The sequence below is a fragment of the Danio aesculapii genome, chromosome 2, assembly GCF_903798145.1.
Source record: "Danio aesculapii chromosome 2, fDanAes4.1, whole genome shotgun sequence".
NCBI classification, from domain to species: Eukaryota; Metazoa; Chordata; class Actinopteri; order Cypriniformes; family Danionidae; genus Danio; species Danio aesculapii.
Genome location: NC_079436.1, coordinates 5,308,518 through 5,335,084, shown reverse-complemented (window position 1 = coordinate 5,335,084; position 26,567 = coordinate 5,308,518). Strand labels below are relative to the sequence as shown.

General features: G+C 36.3%; 1 protein-coding gene across 18 annotated transcripts in view; it reads left to right on the top strand.

The window, feature by feature from the left end:
• Positions 1-26,567, top strand: part of dlg1b (discs large MAGUK scaffold protein 1b) — a 185,212-nt gene that overhangs the window by 116,459 nt on the left and 42,186 nt on the right. For all 18 annotated transcript variants that reach the window (XM_056471362.1, XM_056471342.1, XM_056471318.1 and 15 more), the window contains 5 exons: positions 3,574-3,624; positions 11,076-11,200; positions 15,462-15,631; positions 19,579-19,715; positions 19,876-20,020. In XM_056471362.1, the coding sequence (XP_056327337.1) occupies positions 3,574-3,624; positions 11,076-11,200; positions 15,462-15,631; positions 19,579-19,715; positions 19,876-20,020 (628 nt within the window). The remainder of the gene's footprint in view (positions 1-3,573; positions 3,625-11,075; positions 11,201-15,461; positions 15,632-19,578; positions 19,716-19,875; positions 20,021-26,567) is intronic.

The window sequence follows — 26,567 nt, the reverse complement described above, 5'->3', positions numbered from 1 at the left end:
ATGCTAGTTGAGCAAACTCTCATTTTATTAGATATAATAAAACGGTTTCATTTAAATGCACCAACATATATCGGTTATATATCCTGAGAATTTGATGAACATATTCGTTTTCAAAAGTGGGTGTTCTCATTTATGCTAAGCACTGAACATTTCATAGGTGTTATAAATGATTATTTAATGTAATTAATTATTTTAACTCTTAATTAATTTCTGTTAAATTTTTTAATAAAATAAAAGTTTATTATTTGAATTGATTCATGTGGTTTAAATTAATTTGAAATAGGACTGGGCCCACAAAAGATATTATATCGACTCACAATAAAATGCATGGAAATATCAATAATAACATCTGGACTTTTTTTTTACTCTATTTTGATCTGTATAGATTGAACAGCAGAAATGTGCAACAGTGGGAATCTAAAAGTGTGTTGATATTAGATCAATAAAGGTGAAAACCCTGAAAAATAAAAAAAACATGTGCTCATTATTATTAAAAATTTATAATAATGACTAAGAAATGCTAATTTGTGCATCTCTTCACTTCTGCGGCAGTCATGCTGTCGTAGATGGTGTATTCTGGGAAATTTTCTTACCCCTTGGTTTCGAGTGTGGTCCTGAGAAATCTCCATGTCGAGGGTTATCTACCCCTTCCCCTACACCTTCAAGCTAAAGAGCTACCTTCAAGCTACAGCCCTACACCTTCAAGCTAAAGAGAATTGGGACACCCCTACCCCTTGATTTGCACGTTCACGTGAAGGGGTAGGGGTGTCCCAATTCTCTTTAGCTAATAAAAGGAAGGGGAAAGGCTAAGGGGTAGAATTGGGATTGGGCCTATATTCTAATATGCTTATTTAGTGCTCGCTATTTTCCAGTATAGCTGTGTGAAATGCGCATGCTATATTAAAATGAGATCAATCTAGATAATGCTTGATCTCTGCTCATTAACTCTGTGTTCAGGGCTTTAGCGGTGTGACACTGTCCGTGGTGCTGAGACCAAACCAGACACAGCCAGCTACAGTGCTAATGAATACGCAAGGCTCAATCCCTTTATGCATTACATAATCAAAGCAGAGTTCTTCTGGAAAACGGCTTTGACTGCTGTCGGATATTGCACCATCGGTGGATAGACGCTGTGGTTTAACCATCATCTGTTTCATTAGGATTATTTGAGTGTCACAATGTTTAAATAGACATCGAAGGAGAATCTCAAAGCAGAGATCTTAAAAGATCATTTCAAGTTTGGTTAAAAAAACAACAATAATGAACTGCTGTATATAAGCACCGTTTATTCCAATGTCTGTTAAAATTCTTGATTCTGATTGGCTGGAGGGTGTGCATTATTTTCAGTGAAACGTCAGTCAGTTTCGATCACAGTTTGAAATATGACAACTCGCACGCTTCACAGGAAACAGATAAGGACAGTTAATAGCGGTCGGGAAATCTGCAAAATTAGAAAAATACTCTTCAATTATGCCACAAAATCAAGTTTTCAGAGTTTTTCCAAGCGAGAATATAGTTATTTTAAAGTCGAATCAGTAGTTTATTTGTAGGGATAGTGCGTCTTTAAAAATGTCAGACTTTGAGCTCCAGGCAGTCAGCGGTAGCTTCGCAAACAGCTCCCCGACAAGAGATTCTTTATATCGGCCAGACCAAGGCCCAATCCCAATTCTACCCCTTAGCCCTTACACAGAATTGGTACACCCCTACCCCTTCACGGGAACGTGTAAAACGAGGGGTAGGGGTGTACCAATTCTCTTTAGCTTGAAGGCGTAAAGCTAAGGGCAAGGGGTATACACCCCTTCAAACGAAGATTTTTCAGGACCACACTCGAAACAAAGGGGTAAAAAAATTTCCCAGAATACACTAGCCACAGCTGCACCCGGAAGTAAGGAGATCCACAATTTAGTATTTTTGTCATCATTACGAACTTTTACAACAAACAAGCACATGTTTTAATATATCCATAACCGCGTTCATGTTTTACTTGCTTAAAAAAAAACGCTAAAATAAAACCGCAAAATTTCGCGATCTATAATCCCTAATCGTAACTCCTGTATAGCAGTCCCACAACATTCTGACACTCGAATACCCTGTCAGAGAAGTCTAGTGGCTGAGAATGAGCTGTTTACAGTGTCTGCTATAATGTTAATGTTGTTTTTGTTGTGTTTACATAGATGAATGGGGCCGCTGTGTAAATACACAGTATAGTTACGATCTTATTGCCAAATTATATCATCATAATAACGTGATATATGCCTTCAGTGATGTCCTGAAGATAAATACCAAAAAATAACACAACTGGAATAACTACAGCAGTCATGATCGTCTGATCTCATATGAAGCATGAGATTGCGATGACATATAATGACGTGTGAAGTTGCTGTAGAGCTGTCCCAATTCTTAGGGGTACATTTTGAAGCCCTTCTCCTTAACCCTCGGTTTTAAGGCCAAGGGGAAGGGGTAGGGGAACAAATTCAGAACCTGCCGCTGGATTTAATCTCTTGCTTCTTTGTTGTTTAAAACATGATACAGTGGTCCCTCATTTATCGTGGGAGTTACTTTCTAAGAATAACCCGCAATAGGCGAAATCGGCAAAGTAGTTCGCTTTATTTTTTACAATTATTCTAGATGTTTTAAGGCTGTAAAACCCTTCACTACACACTTTATACACTTTTCTTAGACATCCATTAACATTTTCACACTTTCCTCTCTTGTTTAAACGCTCTCAAAGTTCAAACTTTCCTAGAAAAATAAGTCCAGTATAATAGAATGAAACCAAAGATCAAAACCTGTTGTCAGGCGCAAACATTCATCGCTGTCAGCAAGAGGTTCATCAAGTTTTTAGCTTTAGTGTGGATAATGTTGGCATCCAACGTGATGTTCATCCTGCAGTCACTGATCGACAAAACTAAAGCAGACTCCATTCTTAAGAGGGTCGCACGAAGGATGCGCCGCACACATGAAAGTTAAAAGTAACACACACAAGATGCGCACAGTCACATGTTATTTGAAATGAAATTTTTCTGATGCGCTCTGTGGTGCGGCAGAAATTTGAACAGTGTCCTTAGTTGTAGCTGGGCACCGCAGCCAGCCGCTGACTTGCGGCACCGGTGTGTGTACCCTGATATAAACCAATGTTTGCACTTCTAAAATGCATGGCTCTGCACATTTGGTGTTTTCCAACCCTGTTCCTGAAGGCACACCAACAGTACACATTTTCAACCTCCCCCTTATCAAACACACCTAAATCAAATCATCAGAACATTAGATGAGACTCCAAAACCTGAAATGAATGGGTCAGATAAGGGAGACATCCAAAATATGTACTGTTGGTGTGCCTCCAGGAACAGGGTTGGGAAACAATGACATAGAGGATATTGATTGACAATGGTCTACAGCCAATCAGGATGCAGAACACAATTCGCTGTAAAAAAAAAAAAAGCATGTCAAAAAAGGTGAACTGCGTTATAGTGAGGGACCACTGTATTTGAAAAAGAAAAATATCACTAGAGGGCTAATCATTTTGACTTCAGCTGGATGTAAATAACCTCTGATATGTTTCTTCATTCACAGGTTAATGGTACCGAGGCTGACTTTGAGTATGAAGAGATCACGCTGGAAAGGGTGAGCAGCTTTTTTATTCCCTGCGGTCTCCATACAGTGCTGTAACTCCTGTTGGGTGCTAAGAATTAGTCCTTAAGAGAGGATAATCTGCAAGCATGATCGGGGCCAAATAAGTCACGGTCTAGTTTAATGGCATAATGTGACTTGTGTATTTTAATTTAATGGTGTATTGGGAATAGACATGTGCCAGAGGTATTTAGCAATAATATATATTCTGGTAATAAATATGTGCAATTTTGTCTTTAAAACTGTGTGAATTATTCTGACTCTGAATATTTAGTTATTAGACAGCACTTTTATATCTTTTTCTATTTATTTTAATGTAGAACACTTACAAAACACAAAATTCATACTAGAATTCTGTGAACAACATGCTAATTTATGCAATCAAAATGCAAGTTTGTTGTAGAATAATGTTAATAATGTGTTGATTTATACTAGAAACATGCTAGCAACATGTTAATTCTTACTAAAACATGTTAACAACATGCTAATTTCACTAGAAACATGCTAGTAACATGCCAAGTCTTACTTCAAACATGTTTGCCAAATGCCAATCCATACTAGAAACATGCTCACAACCTGTTAATCCATGCTAGAAACATCATAGTAACATGTTAATTTATACTCGAAACATGTTACCAACATGTTAATCCAAACTAGAAACATGTTAACATGCCAATTTAATTAGAAACATGCTAGCAACATGCTAACTCATACTAGAAACATTTAACAACATACTAGGTCGTACTGAAAGCATGTTTGACAAATGCCAATCCACACTAGAAACATGCTTACAACCTGTTAATTCATACTTGAAACATGTTACCATGTTAATTCATACTAGAAACGTGCTAGCAACATGTTAATTCATACTAGAAACATGTTGTCTACATGCCATTTCACTAGAATCATGCTAGCAACATGTTAATTTATAATAGAAACATGTTAACAACATGTTAATTTATAATAGAAACATGTTAACAACATGCTAATTCCACTAGAAACAACATAGCAACATGTTAATTTATATTAGAAACATTTTAACAACATGTTAATTCAAACTAGAAATATGATAACAACACGCTATTTCACTAGAAACATGTTAGCAACATGTTAATTTATACTAGAAACATGTTAACAACATGCTAATTCCACTAGAAACATCATAGCAACATGTAAATTTATACTCGAAACATGTTAACAACATGTTAATTCATACTAGAAACATGGTAACACGCTAATTTGACTGGAAACATGCTAGCAGCATGCTTACTCATACTAGAAACATTTAACAACATGCTAAGTCTTACTGAAAGCATGCTTGCCAAATGCCAATCCACACTAGAAACATGCTTACATCCTGTTAATTTATACTTGAAACATGTTAACAACATGTTAATTTAAACTAGAATCATGTTAACAACATGCTAATTCCACTAGAAACACCATTGCAACATATTAATTTATACTCGAAACATGCTGGCAAAATCTTAACTCGTACTAGAAACATGTTGCCAACATGCAAATTTTACCTGAAACATGTTAACAACATGCTAATTTCACTAGCAACATGTTAACTCGTACTAGAAACATTTAAACAACATGCTAAGTCTTATTAGAAGAATGTTGCCAAATGCCAGTACACACTAAAAACATGCTTGCAGTTAATACATACTAGAAACCTGTTACGAACATGCTAATCCATACTAAAAACATGCTAACAACCTGTTAATCCATGCTAGAAACATAAAAGCAACATGTTAATTTATACTCGAAACATGTTAACAACATGTTAATTCATACTAGAAACATGGTAACAAGCTAATTTGACTAGAAACGTGTTGTCAACATGCTATTTCACTAGAATCATGCTAGCAACATGTTAATTTATACTAGAAACATGTTAACAACATGTTAATTCAAACTAGAAACATGTTAACAACACACTATTTCACTAGAAACATGCTAGCAACATGTTAATTTATACTAGAAACATGTTAACAACATGCTAATTCCACTAGAAACATGTTAACAGCATGCTTATTCATACTAGAAATATGCTAACAACCTGCTTATTCATACTAGAATCATGCTTATTACTGATAATCATTCTAGAAACATCCATTCATCCATCCATACGTCCATACTTCCATACATACCCAGCAGTTTGCAGTCAAAATCAGAAGAGTTACAGTGCTGTGTATAAGGTGGACTGTAAATATTCGGAGTTATTAAATATATAGTGTCCTTTTCAAAAATGCTGATGTCTATGTGCATAATACTTTTTCAATTAAGTTGATTAGTGTTTTGCTTATCATTTACAAGAGAAAACATATCTTTCAAACTTTTTTGTCTATTAAAATACTGTGATAATTTTTATGCCATGATAAAAGATTCAGCAATTATCAAGACATCACTATTTGAAACCATCACTTTAATGACGGAATGGTGTGCATGGTTAAATCCAGGAATTAGTATTTTAAAGGTTAGTAAGTAAAGCAACTTAAGTAAGAAAAGCATTTATTGCAGTATGTTTTGCATTTGAATGCCTTTAGCATGACATCGACTCCTATTACAGTGTCCTCCTCTCATAGCCATTCCTAAAATACCAACAAACACGCTTTAAAACACTCCTCTGCAGTGACTTTTCACAGCTCAAATGCTGTCAATTAAATACAGCATGTCAGAGTGTTTGAGAAAGCATGAGAAACACTCTCCCAACTAACCAATTCCCTCTGTCACTGCAGAGGGGGAAAAAAAGAGCAACATCTTGCCTTCCACCGTTAAGACTTAATCCGCAGCTCTGCCTAAGGCCTCCCGCCCCCATCAGCTTTTTTGTGACCCAATTCAGCGCCTCTCTGTAGTGCACATTTATTAACTCTGCATAAATAAACAATGCTCCTCCACAAGCTGTTGTCAGCGCAACTTAAAGCTTGCTTCGTAATGACAATAACAGAATGACTGCATTCAATGCATGCTTCTACACAATTCCTACATGTTAATTGAATTGTTTTTAAGAATAAAGAATTGTGTTGTTTAAGTCATTTCAATTAAGTAGTTTGAACAAGCAGCAAAATCATTTTTTGAGTGTGATTATATATAGATTTTTTTGCTTATGGATAAAATATTGCTTAAAAATCCTCGTTATTAGACTATTCGGTAACACTTTACGTGAAGAGGTGTTCATAAGACTGTCATTAAACCTTTATAATCATGACATGACACATCATGAATGTTATGACATTTCACTTATGAAAAAGTTATGACATTTCAAATGCTTATGACAACTGTTATAAAGTGTCATTTGCTCAGTTACGATATTTCAAATGCTTATTACAACTGTTATTAAGTGTCATTTGCTCAGTTATGACATTTTGAATGCTTATGACAACTGTTAAGTGTCATTTGCTCACTTATGACATTTCAAATGCTTATTACAACTCTTATTAAGTGTCATTTGCTCAGTTACGACATTTCAAATGCTTATTACAACTGTTATTAAGTGTCATTTGCTCAGTTACGACATTTCAAATGACTATTACAACTGTTATTAAGTGTCATTTGCTTAGGTTATGACATTTCAAATCATTATGACAACTGTTATTAAGTGTCATTTGCTCAGTTATGACATTTCAAATGGTTATTACAACTGTTATTAAGTGTCAGTCGCTCAGTTATGACATTTCAAATGCCTATGACAACTGTTATTAAGTGTTATTTGCTCTGTTGTGACATTTCAAATGTTTATGACAACTGTTAAGTGTCATTCGCTAAGTTATGACATTTCAAATGCTTATGACAGCTGTGATTAAGTGTCAGTCGCTCAGTTATGATATTTCAAATGCTTATGACAACTGTCTTTAGGTGTCAATTGCTCAGTTATGACTTTTCAAATGCTTATTACAACTGTTATTAAGTGTCATTCGTTCAGTTATGACATTTTAAATGCTTATGACAACTGTTATTAAGTGTCATTCGTTCAGTTATGAAATTTTAAATGCTTATGATAACTGTTATTAAGTGTCATTCGCTAAGTTATGACATTTTAAATGCTTATGACAACTGTTATTAAGTGTCTTTGGTTCAGTTATGACATTTCAAATGCTTATGACAACTGTTATTTAGTGTACTTCGCTAAGTTATGACATTTCAAATGCTTATGACAACTGCAAATTGTCATTCGCTCAGTTATGACATTTCAAATGCTTATGACAACTGTTATTAAGTGTCATTGGCTCAGTTATGACATTTCAAATGCTTATTACAACTGTTATTATGTGTCATTCGCTAAGTTATGACATTTCAAATGCTTATGACAACTGTTATTAAGTGTCATTGGCTCAGTTATGACATTTCAAATGCTTATTACAACTGTTATTAAGTGTCATTGGCTCAGTTATGACATTTCAAATGCTTATGACAACTGTTATTTAGTGTCCTTCGGTAAGTTATGACATTTCAAATGCTTATGACAACTGCAAATTGTCATTCGCTCAGTTATGACATTTCAAATGCAAGCATGACATTATGACAACTTGACATTACCTAGATAACATAACAAAACATGTCGTAAATCTGTCATAAACATGATTGTTTATATAAAAGAAGAGGCGGTGAAACAATTACCGTTGTGTTAGTACTGTAATAAATGCTGTCTAGTGCATTGTTGATGTCTGTGGGCTGACTTTCAACTGTGATAAAAGCTATTTGTCATTCTAGGACTCCAAACATTAATCAGTAAAACCAATACAAATCAATTGGAGGCTAGTTGAGAGCAGAGCAAGCTGGAGCACTTTTTATTATTGAAGTGTTTATTTTAGAAGTGCTGAGCAATTCCTGTCAACCTTCTCATAAAAAATAGAAGTTTTTACCAAAATAGTGACATTTTTTTTACGTTGTTTGCTTAGGCTTGTACACTACCTGACAAAAGTCTTGTCGTCGATCCGAGTTGTAAGAGCAACAAATAATAACTTGAATTCTAGTTGATCATTCGGGAAAGTGGCAGAAGGTAGATTTTTCTGCTGAATCATCTGGTGAACTGCATCCCAATCATCACAAATACTGCACAAGACCTATTGGAACCCTCATGGACCCAAGATTCTCACATAAATCAGTCAAGTTTGGTGAAGGAAAAATCATGGTTTGGGGTTACATTCAGTATGAGGTCGTGCGAGAGATCTGCAGTGGATGGCAACATCAACAGCCTGAGGTATCAAGACATTTGTGCTGCCCATTACATTACAAACCACAGGAGAGGGCAAATTCTTCAGCAAGATAGCGCTCCTTCTCATACTTCAGCCTCCACGTTAAAGTTCCTGAAAGCACAGAAGGTCAAGGTGCTCTAGGATTGGCCAGCCCAGTCACCAGAGATAAACATTATTGAGCATGTCTGGCGTAAGATGGAGAAGGAGGCATTGAAGATAAATCCAAAGAATCTTGATGAACTCTGGGAGTAGGTATGGGTATCGTTAAGGTTTTAACGTTATTACTACTTTTATCGATACTACTTATCGGTTCGGTACTTTAACTGTTCTCTTATCGGTACTTTTTGTGGTATTTTTTGTATGAAAAAAAAAAACAAAACAAATTAAACAGAATTAAAAACACTTTGTTTTATTACGTTTTTAATGTAAAATAAAATAAAACCAATAATTGTAAAACAAATAAATATTATTTTTTTCCTGTAAAGGAATGGTTTGAATGAAAATGACTCCGAAAATCAACATGTTTGACTTTTCTGGCAGAAGTCGGGACCATTCTTGGTTTATTGTGCTCCCTGCAGTTGAAAACACCCTCTTTGTGTTACAAATGCAGTTTAATGAGATAATGTTAGTGAATTTTCATTAACACATTCACATAAATGAATTAACAGTGTTTTTAAAACCGTTTTGGAGCATCTTTCAATGTAAAAATAAGCATTTCTTAATAAGCATAGTTCATTATCAGGCTGTTTATAGGCTCTATTTGTAAATACAGCTGATGTAAAAACATTTTTAAAGTTTAAGATTTGTTTAGGCTGCTGCAGAAAAAATACTGTTTTTATTGTGACTGAATGTGTGTGTTTATTTAACTATTAGTATTATATACTAATTTAGGTGATTGACTGCTGACATAACGATGTGGATGATGTAACGTTACCGTTAGGCAGTCAAAAACTTTTCATTTGTTAATGCACCATTGAAAGATACTTTCACTTAGCCAGATTGCTTGCGTTTCCGTTTATACAAGAAAACAACTTGTTGCGTTTGTTGCAACACGGGCATTGTCGCCGTCCATGCTGAAATACAACCTGTTTGGTTCACTCCACAAGTGTGCGCAAGACTGTGTTGCGAGCTATGTGTGTGCGCTTATCGCAAGCCTCCACTGAGTGCGCGTACACAGCCGAGAACTGTGAAAGCTTTTATACTTGATGCACTCGCCGGAAACACGAGCATATCTCATGTGAGATTGCCCACTGTGCAGACGAATATCAAATATCGCAAATTAGAAAAGGTTGGTCAGTTAAATTATGCTACTATAAGTAATGTTTATTCAGCAATAATTCTCCAGTACCGAAAGCAGAACCGTTAATGTCAGAGCTCATCGATACTTCGCTCTTTTATAATTTTGCACTGATACGATATAGTAGAGTTTCAGTTCCCATCATTATCTGGGAGTCCTGCAAGAACGCTTTCTTTGCCATTCCAGATGACTTTATTAATAAGTGATTTGAGTCATTGCAGAGATGTATGGATGCAGTCCTCCAAGCTCATGGGAGTCATACACAATATTCATTCTTCTTCCACTGCAGCATGACTTTATATTCTATACTGGACATTATTTCTGTTAAGTGACAAGACTTTTGTCTAAGTCAGACCTTACTGTCCTAATGAAATCATTAAAAATTAAGGCATGATCATATTTAATTTTGGTATAATAAGCGTAATCTAGAGGCCTTTGCCTTTCATTTAAGCCACTTCTGATACCAAATGATCAACTAGAGTCAGTGTTTTCAAACAATTATATTTGTGTTAAAAGTTTTCAATGGAGCGACACAATCTTTCAGTTTTGATTCAGAATATCTTCATCTGTGTTCAATGATTATTTCATATGGAATGAGATGAGGGTGAATAAATGGTAGCAGAATTTTTTCTAATACTGCACAGCGAATGCAGCAAAATGTGAGGATTTTGAAATACATTACACATTAACATGTCTCCACTTTTAGCACTTCAGCAGTTAAATGTATCTATTTTTTCACCCAAAGCAAATAGTAATTATTTCTAACCACGTTTTGAAGTGGCCCGACTCCTCGTTTAGCATTTCTCTTTAATCAGACACGCCTGAATTAACTTAACGTTAGTCGAGATTTCAAGGGCTGTATACCAGAAACATGCTTGGAAACCATTGAACTAATCGACAATCCTCCAGAATGTAACCTCAGCTTTTTCCTCTCTCCTGATGTATAGGGGAACTCGGGCCTGGGCTTCAGTATCGCCGGTGGCACAGATAACCCTCACATTGGTGAAGACCCCAGCATTTTCATCACTAAAGTCATCCCAGGGGGCGCCGCAGCTCAGGACGGCAGATTGCGGTAATCTTCTATATTCTAATAATTTTTTTATGATCACTCTTGATAAAAACAGTCCGCAGAAACACTTTGATTGACATTCTCCCTTTGTACGTGTGATTAGAGGGGGAAATCCCCGCCCACTATTGACAACTTCACACTCATTAGCCGCGTTTCCACTATCGCGCCTAAAGCGAGCGAGCCAGGGTGAGCCAAGGCCAGTCGCGTTTCCACTATCACTTCCGGGGCGTAATCAGGCCAAAGCGGGGCTTCCTTGGGGCCAGCGTCTGGCCTTTTTCGGCCCGCCGAATACCTTGGGCCAAGGAGGGCCAACTGGGGCTTCGGGGTGGGGTTACGTACAAAGGCGGAGTTTTCCTGTCAGGTAAAGAGAAGACAAGATGCTTTCTTCCTTTACATTTGTTTTGCTATCGTCGTTCTCGTCACTCGGCTGCTCTTTTGCGCCTTGCAGCCAAAATCTGTGTTCGAAGTAAATGCCGCCGAACTCGAATGTCCTTATCCAGCGATCGCTGTCTGGCCTTACACCTACAGACCATAAACAGTAAAAAAGCAATCGCTTCGGTGTTCTCCATCTTCCAGCTCTTGTAGTGATGGCAGGTTGTGTTTGTGGTTATAATTTGAGTTTTTTGTTCCCGCTGAAGTGGGCGGGTTGTGTGACGTTTGATTCAGGGGACGTTCTGGGGGCGGTGTTTGCGTGACGCGCTGCGAGCAACTAGCCTGACAGTGGAAACGCGACATGATTTCGGCCTCATTTCTCAACCTCCCGGGCTATTGGCCCGGCCTGGCCCGATTAAAGCCCTGGCTCGCACTGGCCCGATAGTGAAAATGCGGCTATTGACAGACAGTCCTAGAAGCCTCTATGCTGATGCCTAAGCATTTGTAGCTCCGCCCTCTTTTGAAAGGAGCACAATCTTATTTGAATTTAAAGCGACAGTCACCAAAATGGCACAATTAGGGTCAAAGCCTAAAAGGGGCAGTTTTAAAAAGTTATAAAACATTATTTGTGGGGTATTTTGAGCTGAACCTTCCCACACACTCTAGGGATGTCAGTGACTTATTTTGCATCTTGTAAAAAAGGGCATAATAGGTCCCCTTTAATATGTGTGACCGGAGCAATCTTCTCTATAGAAACAAATTCAAGTCTTTTCTGTGAATGTTGCTTTGTTTATTACTCTCTTTCTCAATATAAATATATTGAATATTCATTTGAATTTACACACACAGCAAAGTTTTGCAATTGCTATGTTTGATGAGCAACGAATAGGACAATAGAATTGTAATAGGTGGGTTTTGTCATGTTTTGGAGTGGTGTTACTAGGTGACGGAGTCCTCCAGTGTCTTACTGCTGTCAGAGGCTCATTAAAGCAACACTACTGAGGTCACACACACACATATACACTCCCTTAATAGAATTTAAAAAAACAAGTCTAGTAGTTAAAGTGCCCTATATTTCCCTATACAAAGTTTTAAAGTTCAACATGCATTATAAATAAGGCTATTGTCTGTTTTAAAAAAAAAAAAGCTTTGTTGGCTGCCCACAATTATCGACTTAGATACATTTTAGCTGGATTTTGTGTTATGTTTTTTATTTTACATTAATATTTTACTAATCTCTACCTTAATGTATGCACATTAATATAAACGCTCTAACAAATGAAATTTTAAATGCTAAAACATTTACTATCAAATCATTTTTGTTAGTTAATTTTTTTAAGTACACTGTAAAAAATCCTGGGTTCCACACAATTTCTTCAATCAAGTTAACTTGTTTTTTTTTACAAATTTAAGTGGATTGAACATAAAATATTTAAGTTGTCTCAAAAATGACAATGACGGTTTATTTATATAGCACAATTAAAAAAACACAAACAAAAAGAGTAAGTTCAACAAAATAAAAAATAAAATTAAAAAAAGTAAATACAAAGAATAAAAAAAACATTTTTACCTGCTCGAAAGCCAGTAATATATGAAATTAAACCCAGTTCATGTGTTAAAAGCTTCAAAAAATCAAGTACTGTCACGATTCAGCTCATTTAAAGAAAGTAGTTAAACAAGCAGCAAAAATCAGGATTGTCTGAACATTCCACATTGCGCAATCATAACAAAACATTAAAAACAGGCCCAAAATATCTCCTATAACGACTTTCTACACCAGGGGTTCCCAAACTTTTCAGATCGCGACCCCCAAAATAACAATGCCAGTGACTCACGACCCAACATTCCTTGGAGGTGGTTATAACTATACAAATGCTGCACACACAACAATAGGCCTATATAAACACAAGCATATTGACAATCCAAAAAGGTGCAACAATTTAAAATGTATCAATTTGTTTAATTTAATATTAACCTCACCAAAAGAGACTGGTGGGCACAATGTTTTCAGCACAGTCTATTCTTGGTTTAATTTTGGAGATGCACTCAGAGATCACCCTCAATGTTTAGTTGTGGCCTGTATTTATTTGTAATGTATTTGATTGCCATAAAGGTGTCCGAAAGTTTAACCTGCTGCTATAATATCAATCTACTGCAGCTGATGTTATTGCTGTGTTGTTTATCTAACATAAACACACCAATCATATGAAAAAAATAATTGCAAGGCTGATGGCTTTTTATTTGCTTGATGATGTTTTTTATGTAACTATTAACTACTATTTTTATCTTCTGTGGGTTAAAATATGGTAATTCTAATAGTTTAATACAATTTATTTGACTTTTGGAAATCACCAAGTGACTCCCTGTCATTGTCCAGCGATCACCCCCCCCCCCCCCCCTTCCACTTTGGGAACCACTATTCTACACAACCTTTTCCTTTGCATGCTTTCGCCAGTCTAGTCAAGCATATGCCACTCTGGTTTCTCGCCAGATCCTTGAGTAATGACAAGTTTCCTAATCCCGAGACCAGTTAAAACTCAGTAAGCATCTTTTATAAAGACCTTGATTACAGAACTGTCATTAATCAGCTGTACACGTGTCTGCGATGTTATTCAGATAAACTTAGCATCTTGAGTTATAACACAACATTTCTTAATGGTTTACTTTGTGAAGAAATATAAATATCATTATATCATGATACTATTTAAACCATATGTAATTGTTACTGTGTTAAAACCAAATACAAATTCATGGCAAACTTATAAGGCTAATCAGAATCAGTTTTATTGCCAAGTGTGCTACACACACACAAGGAATTTGTTTTGGCTACAGAAGCTTCCAGTGTACATAAAGTGACTAAGTGACAACACAAAATAAATCTAAAAAAATAAAATAATAATAATAAAAAATGATGAACATTAAACAGATGCGGTTAGTGAAGAAACCTGGATGTTGAGTTGTATCGGAGAGCCCCACACCGAAGCGGCCATCTGCGGCGCCATCTTGATGATGTCAGTAGGGATGCACCAAAATGAGAATTCAGGGTCAAAACTGAAAATTCTGAATGCATTTAGCTGAAAACTGAAATTGAAATCTTTTTTATTAAATGATATAAAGTAGTTTGAAAGACTTAATGTTTACAGATTGATATTGATGTTTCAAGATTTTCCTGCAAATGTCACTTCCATAACGCTGGAATTGCTCTTTATTAAAGTTACAAATTTCAGTTTCAATTTCATGTGCCTCAATACTCTCATGCCAGTCACAGGCCTTAACAACACATGCAAATGATAAACGTTCACTCCATTGTGGTCAAACTTCAGTGACTCCTAAAATCTTCTGTGTTCTGAACTGTGGCTCCTGGTAAACTGTAATCCCAACATATAAACTCAACATTGCACTTCCTACGATGTGCACATTGCTGAAACGGCTCATGAGGCTTTTGTAAACTACGTTGAAATTGGAAACGTTCAGCTATTATTAGCGATTTGGGTTCAAAGTGCGCCTGCAGAATCTCGACAACTTCCCTAAATGTCTTATTCTTTGGCTTTAATGGTTGAACCAAATTTCGCAATTGTCCATAAGTTGAAGCACCAATAGCACTTAGCAATGTCGCTACTTGCTTTGTATCTTCCACATCATTAGCAATCATAAACATTACCACTCGCTTAATATATGCTGACGAGGATTCTTTCTCCGGTTTATACTCATCCAATCTTCCGATTTGGGCCATATTCACACAATTTTCCTCATCGCCAGTTTGTTATCTACTAATGAGGAAAACACCAAGAAATGCCATCAAGTGTGTGTGAGTAGTGCAATAAAATGAAGATGTCCACATGAAGCACTTGTGTTTCTGTGTGTGTTTGACGTGTGTTTTTACTCCACGCAGGGTGAATGACGTAATTCTGCGAGTGAACGAGGTGGACGTCAGAGACGTGACCCACAGTAAGGCTGTGGAGGCGTTGAAGGAGGCAGGATCGCTGGTCAGACTGTATGTCAGGAGGAGAAAATCTGCCTCAGAGAAAGTCATGGAGATCAAGCTCATCAAAGGACCCAAAGGTACAGAAACTCTGCATCTTATTGAATTAGACGTTTTGCAGTCTACATGATTTATTAAAGACCCTACATATCCTAATGTAAGGTCAGTTTTAATGTAATTAGTTAACTCTGAGTTTTAGGTCCTTATTTGTGTGTTTAGGTTAGGACATTGATTGGTTGTAGCACAGGGTCAGATTGCAATATCTTTGTGTTTGTTTGAACCTGAAATGTTTACCATCAAGAGATTAAAGTACAGCGGGGAAAATAAATATTGAACACGTCACCATTTTACTTAGAAAACATATTTTTAAAGGCGCTGTTGACTTCAAATTGAACATCACTGGATGTTGATAACAACCGAAAAAATCTGTATATGCAAGAAAACAAATCTAATTCGTTTACAAATGAAATTATGTATAATGAAATGAAACAACACAGGGAAAAAGTATTGAACACATGAAGAAAGGAAGATGTAGAAAGGCAGTGAAAGCCCAGACAGCAGCTGAAATCTCTCAGTAGTTCTTCAGCAACCCTCTGCCTTTTGTCTGTGTTAATGAATATTAGCTGCTTCAGTCCAACATCTACATTAGCAAGAGGATGAAAATGAAACCAGGGTGGACATTTCAGCAAGACAATGATCCAAAACACAGCTGAGGAAACTCTTAAATGCATTCAGAGAAAGGAAATCAAGCTGTAAAATGGCCCAGCCAATCACCTGATCTTAATCCAATAGAAAATACAAATTAAAGCTCAGATTTGATGGACGAGACCCACAGAACTATCAAGATTTTGACACTCTGTTGATGTCTGTGAAAAACTCACGCCTGAGCAATGCTTGTGACTTCATTCTCCATATGAGAGGCGTCTTTAAGCTGCAGCACCAAATAAGCCTTTTATATAAAGTATTGAATACGATTCAGTAGTTCAGCACTTTCTCCTTGTGTCATTTCATTGTTATTTCACACAACTCATTTTCCAGATTCTTAGGGTTTAAAACGAACCTAATCCTGTATAGAGAATTGCATGTGAAAAGTAAGAAAAGACCTGTTATTATTCTGGTTTGAAAATATACACTTCTTAAAATCCACCTTTCATGTAAATATTAAATTTGTTGCTTTATCAAAATGTATAATAGTGTAATTTTCTTGACTAGGCTGCAATGATCAATATTATAACACTGTATATAAAGTTACTGTAGTTATAATACGTAGATAAGTACAGTAATGCTCTTGCTCTGTAAAAGCCATTGTTTACTTATCTTCCGCTTGTTCAAACCCTGCTTGAGATTCTTCTGTTGAACACAATTGAAGAATGCTGGTTGATGGTTCCCATTGACTTCCATTGTCATGTTTGTGTTCAACAGAAGAAAGAAAAAGTTTCATACCACATGATTGAGATTAAATGGTGAGGGTAATTTTCATTCACTACAAAAACAAGTTTTTCCAAATGTGTGTGTAACATCAGCAAACGAATGCTTTCTTTAACAAATCATGTACTTTGGTTCTAACATTTATTGGCATAATTTATGAACAATATAGCTGAGAATTAGCAGAAACCACACAAAATACAGTCTATAGACAATTAACTTGACATTAATATTTTAATTTTGATTATATATTAGATTCTATTATTCATATATCATTTTAAATCTATTTCATCATATGTAGTGACAGAGTAAGAAAACATTATTACTTTATATGTTGAACTACATTATATGTAGACCTTTGAGGTAACTTTAAATGACAATGCAGATATTAGGGCTGGTGAGTATTGCGATAACAATATTTCTTACAATGTAACATTTCTCTAGAAAAAGGCATTTGTTTCTTTTAGCTCTAAATCATTTATTTATGTAATGATATTAAAATAAACAGGTCAAAGATATTTTTCAGATCTAATTCATTCTAATTCAGACTGAAAAACTGTGTTAAGGTGCCAACATTTGCTCTTTAAAACACTGAGTGAAAACTTTAGCAGGTATTCTAAGAATCTGATTGGCTGTTGTTCATTTTCCTCTCGACTCCCGCCATTAGTGTTTTTTTTTTTTCACCTCTGGGTTCACATTTGGGCCTCTCCAGCCAATAGCAGAACAGCAACTGCTGAGGAGCCGGGGATGAAGATAGCAAGGCCTAATCTGGTTGCTCAAACTTATGGTGCTTTCACTTCTGTGGTTCGGTTCATTTGGTCCATATCAAGGGCAACAAATGATAGATTGTAGCATTTTTCTGCTGTTTTTGGGTCCTTTTCACACCACACTGATTGCTTTGGTCGGAACCAGTTGAAAAGAACCAAAATGCAGTCAAGTGACAAAATCCACATCACTCATTGGCCAGATGCTATTGAACGTATTTCCTGAATACATCGAAAGTCACTTCAGGAGGAGGCGTGAATTAATTTGGTCAACTTCTGGAAATGTTACCAACGATCCATCCAGTTATGTTTTTCTCTCTCTCTCTGTTTAAAATTGTTGGTAAAGAGCTGTCAACAAATATTTTTCCTCCACAACCCATATTGCACAGCGCATCGGACTATGGCTGCTGGGTTAAAAAGATGTTTATTGTGTTTGAGCTGGGTTTGACAATGGCACACTTGGCATTGCTGGAGGATCTGGCAACAGCATGTCTGCAGAAAGTGGCACACGACTTAACAGTATTTTGCAGAAAGCCCGTATATGGAATTGGTGTGGGTGTGTTTTATGCAAATGACCCACATAATGCACTCGGCTGCTCATTTGTATATGTAAAACTCACTAACATCAAAAAGAGCTGAAGAACTCATTTGCATGTGTTGCGAATGGCGAAACATTTTGGTCAGACTTGATTTTGATGGTCTGTTTGTTGAATTTAAGTTACATTGCATCTACATGCCAAGTAATTCTCATTAGATTATAAGACTGTTAGGTTGGGGTTAGGGTTAGTGTAAGTTGACATGTACTTGCAAAGTTTCTTATAGTCAGTTAAATGTCTAATTAGCTGCAGTATCAACAGATATTAAGCAGACAGTCTACTAATAGTGCACTTTGACCATCAAAATAAAGTGTTACCAACATTTTATAAGAAGTTCGAATATGTAAATAATGCAGTTAGAAATGAACGAGGTCCATTCTTGATAAACGCATATATGGTTAGATATACTCACAAGTACGCAAAAGGGCTATTTTAAGATCAGCCTCAGCATTTCCACAACACACAGCAAAGATTTTAAGCTGTTGTTGCCATGGAAACCTTCCCTTCCTTTGGCTTTATATAGAGTTTATTGTATAATTTATGCAACATTTCATCTCTCTTTATTTTTGCGTATTCAAATAGCGTTTATTTTATGTTGTGTGATTACTGTTGATCATCGAAGGTATATCTGATGATAATTAAATAGCTTGTTTTAAAGAGGACCTATTATGCCAAAATCACTTTTTTATAAGGGGTTTAAACAATTGTGTGGCAACCGTCTGTAAATATAGCCAGCTTCTAATTGTAAAAAATTTATTCATTTTATTGTTTATGATCACACTTGATAAAAACAGCCTGCAGAAACACTTTTTGATTGACAATTTACTATTTGTACGTGTCATCAGAGGGGGAAAGCCCCGCCCATTAGTAACGATCTCTCCCTCATTAGCATAAAATGTTAATCTTGTTTTGGAATCTGCCACTATGCTGAGACATAGGCATTTGTAGCTCCGCTCTCTTTTGGAAAGAGCACAATCTCATTTGAATTTAAAGCGACAGTCACCAAAATGCCACAATTAGGATCAAAGCCTAATAGGGGCCGCTTCAAAGAGTTATACAACATTATTTGCGAGGTATTTTTAGCTGAAACTTTACATACACACTCTGGAGACATCAGAGACTTATTTTACATCTTGTAGAAAGAGGCATAATAGGTCTCCTTTAAATGGAAGTAAGGTACAACAACCAAAATGAAGTCTTGTCGTTTCACAAGTTGTTTTTGTCTATGTTGGTTTGCCGCAGGTCTCGGTTTCAGTATAGCAGGGGGTGTTGGGAATCAGCACATCCCAGGAGACAACAGCATCTACGTCACCAAGATTATTGAAGGTGGAGCTGCGCACAAAGATGGGAGGCTGCAGATAGGAGACAAACTTCTTGCTGTAAGAAAGTGCTGTTTTGTTTGTTATTGAAGACTGTGTGCTTGTTAAATCATCTAAATGTGTGTGTGTATGTGTGTGTGTGTGTGTGTGTGTGTCTGTCTGTCTGTCTTTCTTTCTTTCTTTCTTTCTGTCTTTCTTTCTTTCTTTCTTTCTTTCTTAGGTGAATAGCTCCTGCCTGGAGGAGGTTACCCATGAGCACGCCGTGACTGCCTTGAAAAATACCCCTGACGTGGTCTACTTGAAAGTGGCTAAACCCAACAGTGTCTTCATGAACGACAGTTATGCTCCTCCTGACATCACCAACTGTGAGTTTCACTTTTACAAGACCTGCTTAAAACTACAAATCACAGTTTATGGTCTTATTAATGAATTATTGGTAAATAGTGATCAAAGTGGAGTCAAGTAAGCAAATATTTAATTTGCCGTATGTCCCAAAACTTATGGTTTCCACTAGGAATGAATGATGTTGGATTTTATTGGTATTCAGTAAGGAAAAATCTAGGGTTGGGTGATTAATTGAAGCCAATTTTCATCTGCCTTTTTAAACCATGTAACAAATTGCATTCAAAATTGCAGCTGATTTATTTGATCGACAATGAAATTGAGTAAATCAATGTGCAATAATGACTGTTTCTTCTGATAATGTTCTGTAAGTGCTGCTACATCTGAAAGCACCTGAAAATACCGTGTTTAATACCATGTTTTTACTCTAAACTCACTTAATAACTTCAGTCAAGTATTTTCCATGATGATTCTATAGTCATGCGATTACTAGTCACATTGAATCATTCATTCATTCATTTTCCTTCGGCTTAGTCTCTGATTTATCAGAGGTCACCACAGTGCAATCAACTGCTAACTATTCCAGCATATGTTTTACGCAGCAGATGCCCTTCCAGCCACAACCCAGTACTGGGAAACACCCAAACTCTCATTCACACACACACTCATACCTATAGTGCATGTCTTTGGACTGTGGGGGAAAGCGGAGCACCTAGAGGAAACCCACGCCAACACAGGGAGAACATGCAAACTCCACACAGAAATGCCAACTGACTCAGCCGGGATTCGAATCAGCGACCTTCTTGCGAAACTGCTGCAACTAAACAAAGTTATACCACCTGTGCGCTAGTTTAAAGTTCAGAGTTTATATCATATATCGCGTCTTTTCCGCGCGCAAGTTTGTTATTTACAATGTCAGAATATATGCCAATATGTGTGCGCAAGTTGAGCGATGCGCTCGCGCCTTCAAGACGCACCGAGTAGAAAACATCTCACGCCGTAGCGGTGAGAGTTGTGCGTTGCTTTCAGTGCAATGTAAACAAAAGATATATTAGACGAATTATTACAAGTTATTAAAATGATCATGTATGTATGAACACAGATGATAACAACAGTTCATTTAAATACTTACCAAATATAAAGCTTAAATTTACATTAGACGTGGTTAACCGTGAAACCATGATTATTCTTCAGACTATAATCGTACAACCAAAATCTATAATCGTTGCATCCATAATTGTTGTGCAGTTCAAAACATAACATATGCATGTGTCTGAATGTAGAAGAAGCCTACTTAAGCAATGCACTGCTTTTGTTGTGTTTTGAAATACAACATTTAAATGTAAAAAAAGGCCTATTGTACAATGCAGTGATGTTATGTAGTTTCAAAATACAATATATTAACATTTTAATGTAAAAAAATACAATGTGGGTGTCTTAAGGAGCAAAAATACAACATATGGGCTCTTATATGTTGTTTTGTCATCACTCATATTGCAAGTCATATCTCTCCGGCCCCTCATTTGGGATGCTTTTCATGAACTGCCCCCATGACAAACTAATTGAATATCCCTGCCATAGAGCAAAACAGACGGCAAAATGGGATAATGCAAGTTTGCGTTCTCCTGGTTGGAGAACGACGAGTTTAAACAGTGGCTGAAAACAACCACGTAATTTATTCTTTCAAGCATTGTTTTTTCCGAGCCTATCTAAGTTCTGTTGCATGGTTGTGCTCCATTCATTTATTTACCTACAACTGTTTATTAGCAACTGTTTATTAAGTTAAAGGTTTGATACTGATTAGAAGTGGTGATGAGGTCTTAAAATATTCTGAGAAGGTCTTTAAAAAGTCTTAAAAAGGTATTGAAATTCCCTTTAGGATTCCTGCATATACCCTGAACTAAGTCACTGCAGTCTCATAATCAACATCATTATTATAAGCAAGCACTATTTTTCTAATCGAACTGATGCTGATGTTTACAAATTAAGCCATTATTGACCAATTTATTGAGCATGCTGATAACACCATGCATCCGTAGATTCTAGGAATGGCACGTTCGCTGTATATGGAGAAAGAGGTAGATGACTTTGTTATGCTTTACATTATTACAACTCAAAACATCTCCCAGCCTGCACTCAATCGCACTGCATTGCTGCATTTGTGAAAGTGGGATAGGGGGAAAGGAGATAAAGTGTCATACTCGTTCACACTGATGCGTTGTGTGTGTCCAGCAGTGAGCGTATTGATCTGTGCTCCGTTCATAACCCTGCCAGCAGGAGCACTAATAGGCCACAGAGGAGAGAACTAAACTACTATCGATTGCTCTTGTCTGAACGTGACACCCCCGCAGCCAATAAAGCCTACGCTGTGCCTAAATGTAATTCTTCACAAATACCTCTCCTTCCATCTGTCTGCCCTTAAAAGGACCTATTATGCAAAAATCACTTTTATAAGGGGTTTAAACACGGTATTTTATTAATAATGTATTAATTTTATTGTTTATGATCACACAGTCTGCAGAAATACTTTGATTGATATTCTCCTCTTTGTACGTGTCATCAGAGGGGGAAAGCCCCGCCCATTAGTGACCATCTCTCACTCATTAGCATTGGTTTTTGAATCTGCCACTATGCTGACACATAGGCATTTGTAGCTCCGCCTTCTTTTGAAAAGAGCACAATCTCATTTGAATTTAAAGCGACAGTCACCAAAACGGCACAGATTGGATCAATGCTAGTTTCAAAGAGTTATAAAACATTATTTCTGCAGTATTTTGAGCTGAAACTTCACATACACACTCTAGGCACATCAGAGAGTTATTTTACGTCTTTTAAAAAGAGGCATAATAATAGGTCCCCTTTAAACATGACAGTAAATACACTGAAGTATTATGAGAAAGTATTTAAAAGAATATAGTATTGTTAATGTATGAAAGCAAACTACTTTCAATCTGCATGAAAATAGAACAAATATACCCTAAAATCAAGTTGTAAATGTAAATCATTCTTTGAATTTTCTCTGAACATCTGTTGTTTTGTTGTAGATAATACAGTTTGCAAATGCAAATGTTCTTTTAGTTTATTACAAGGTTTTTGTAGTGCAATATACAAAACCAACCCAGACAATATAGCACTGCAAACTATTACAGGGTTTCCGCGGGGTCTTAAAGTCTTAAAATGTCTTAAATTTCAAAAACAAATGTTAGGCCTTAAAAGGTCTTAAATTTACTGAACCGTTGTGTTGTAGGTCCTTAATCATTTTAAACGCATCTTAATTTTTCTAATGTCCATGCAAAATTACCCAATCGGGCCAACAACCACCCAGTCACCAACAATCAATCTCAATAAAACTTGTAACAAAACTCTCTTTATAACTAATATTATATTAGCTTAATTAAGTTAATAGCTTAATAACCAATATAATTATCTTCATTATAATAATATTTGTTTAAAAAGTCCACTGTGTATTTATAGACCATATTGGGTGAGGACACGGACCTGGATAGACTGTTGGGCATACATTTAGTTTATTAAAGTTTATAAAGAGAGAGTTTTTAAAGAAAGGTTATATTGGCCAAAAAATAACCAACTGGGCCATTAGGAAAAATCCAAGTCCCCACACTTCTTAAAAGTAATTGAATTTCAGACATATTGATTCATGGAAAGTGCTTAAAAACAAGCGCAAGTCCTTGAAAGTGCTTGAATTAGATTTGAAATGAAATTTGTTTTTGTCTAATTTCAGCAATTGTATTGCGCTTCGGAACTAAACGGAACTAAAAAAATCTTGTACAAGAACTATGACAAATTATGCACATTTTATCAATATTTCAGAAATCACACTTGAATTTTTTACTAGTATTAAATTTAACACATTTAATTTGATATATTATTATATATAGTCCAGTATACATCTTAGATTTCACTCATAATGGTCTTAAAAAGTCTTAAATTTGACCTGGTAAAACTTGCAGAAACCCTATCAAATAAATGTTAATGAGAGTCACTTTTTTGAACTTCAATGTTAAATTTTGAGAAAAGATCGAGGTCCCATAATGCAATTCAAAAGCATAAATAAATGGGGAAAAATACAAACATAAACCACGAAATATGGAAAACTGCTCATTTATGGATATTTTTTACAGTGTAGACAGACTTTAAAGATTTATTTTTGGCCATTTTGCCTTTATTAGATAGGACAGTATTTAGACAGGAAGCGAAGTTGGAGATAGAGAGAGGGGGGTAGGGTAGGGAAATGTCGTCGAGCCGGGATTCGAACTCGCGACGCCCTGACGTGCTACTGCACCATATGTCGACGCGCTAACCACTAGGCTATTGCGCCGACAGTGTAGACAGACTTTAAAGGTGTATAATGATGGCATTTCTCATGGATGTGACCCTTTGAGACTGAGAATGGGTTGACTTTTTAGAGGGAGCAACGAAGTGCAGGAAAAACATTCTTTCATATTGGACAACGGAAAACTTTTACATTGAGTTTTCCCCCCCAATCTATCCATTTTTTTTCTTTTACTTTGTAAAATTGCAAAATTGGGGGCAGCACGGTGGCTCAGTGGTAAGCATTGTTACCTCACAGCAAGAAGGTCACTGGTTCGAGTCCCAGCTGGGCCAGTTGGCATTTCTGTGTGGAGTTTGCATGTTCTCCCCGTGTTGCTGTGGGTTTCCTCCGGGGGCTCTGGTTTCCCCCACAGTCCAAACACATGCCCTATGGGTGAATTGACTAAACTGGCTGTAGTGTATGAGTGTGTGTGTGAATGACAGTGTGTATGGGTGTTTCCCAGTACTGGGTTGCGGCTGGAAGGGCAACCGCTGCGTAAATTAAATGCTGGAATAGTTGGTGGTTCATTCCGCTGTGGTGACCTCTGATGAATAAGGAACTAAACTCTAGGAAAATGAGTAAATAGTGCAAAATGTAAAACAATATCTGGCATTTAAAAGTGTAATTATTCTTTATATCTTTATTTTTTGCTCACTTTGGTTTAAAGGTCTCGTGACATTAAAATAAAGTTGTTTTTTTAGATGTTTATATCAGTATGTTAGTTTTAAGGATATCTATAATCTAGTGTGCTCCAAAATTCTCATTTAGAAATGATATAAGCATCAAAACTTGCAATTTGTCACTTCCACCTAAGTGGATCAAGGATTTGTTTGACATCACCTCATATCAAAATTCCTACCAATCAAATGCTCTCTACAATCTGACATGCCCCGCCCCTTCAGGACCCTTCTCATTTCACTTCTCAACCCCTCTAACTTGCAGAGCTGTTTAAAATCAAAATTCTATTGGTTGTTTTTTAAAAAGGGGAGGAGCTACTGTCTCGTCCTCTCCATACATCAGAATTTGAGTAAGAAATGCTCATTTTACTCTTCAAGAGGCCTTTAAGAAGGAAAAAGGCTCATCAGTAGCATCATAGTGGGAAGAAAAAGACAAGGATGCTTCGCTTTGCTTGACTTGCAAGACAAATCGCAAATTCAATCATGGCTTGCATCACATGGTCAAGTCTGTATTGCTAATCCAAGCAGCAATATCCTAATGCAGACAAGGAAGCATGAGCAAACCTGACTTAATGAATGAGAAATAATTGTGTTAAGTGTGCACGATCATTCAGGAGCCTGACTCAGAATGGAAGCGACGCTGTTTATAGCTTGTAAATGGTGCGCAAGCGCTTTTTTTAGCACACTGATCTGCTTGATTTTGGAAAGTGTGTGGCAGAGAGGGAGACTTTGTGTCAGTAGATTATGTTTTGTCCACATGGATGGCTATAAAGCATGCATTTTACCATCTGTTGGCTTTTTATATATATATATATATATATATATATATATATATATATATATATATATATATAATGTCATTCTGTTCTGCTCTGCTCTGCCTGAGGGTAAAGCGAGGTTTTGCAGCTAAGCTTCTCATTGTGTTATAGACCTGAGTGCAGTTCTATAGGATTGAAAACTATACGTTTGCTCTTAGCAAATATGTCTCACAACCAGAGCTTGACATTAACTTTCTTCATCACCAGCCACTGTGGCTAGTAGATTTCCAACATTGCTAGCCACTCGCTATTTTTACTAGCCACACTTCTTGTTGTTGGGGAAACATTTTATATGCATAAATTTTACTTTTTGACATGGTAAAATTGATTTAGATTTTGTGTTATGTCCACATGCCTCCTCATTCATTTCACTTTTTGCGTGTGTTGTGTATTAGCTTGCTCAATGTGCACGAGCAAATGGGTTGTGTCGCATTGCAATCAGTTTTTATTTCACATGACTTTTCAGGGCTCAAAATTAAGGATTTATCAAATTTATCTCTGACCACACCAAAAATAAATAATTATTTCTTAGCCACAAATTTTAAATGTGTCAAAACAAGCAAAATAAATATGTATGCATGCTTTTTTTAATTCAGCAAAACTTTTCTTTAAGCAAAATCGACAATTAAAAAAGAATTACTGTCATGTAAATAAAAAATATGCACAGTAGTCTGTCCTGGCTAAAGGTCTCAGATCACCAGTTAACTACACATAAACTGGAAGTTATTTAATATTGTTTATT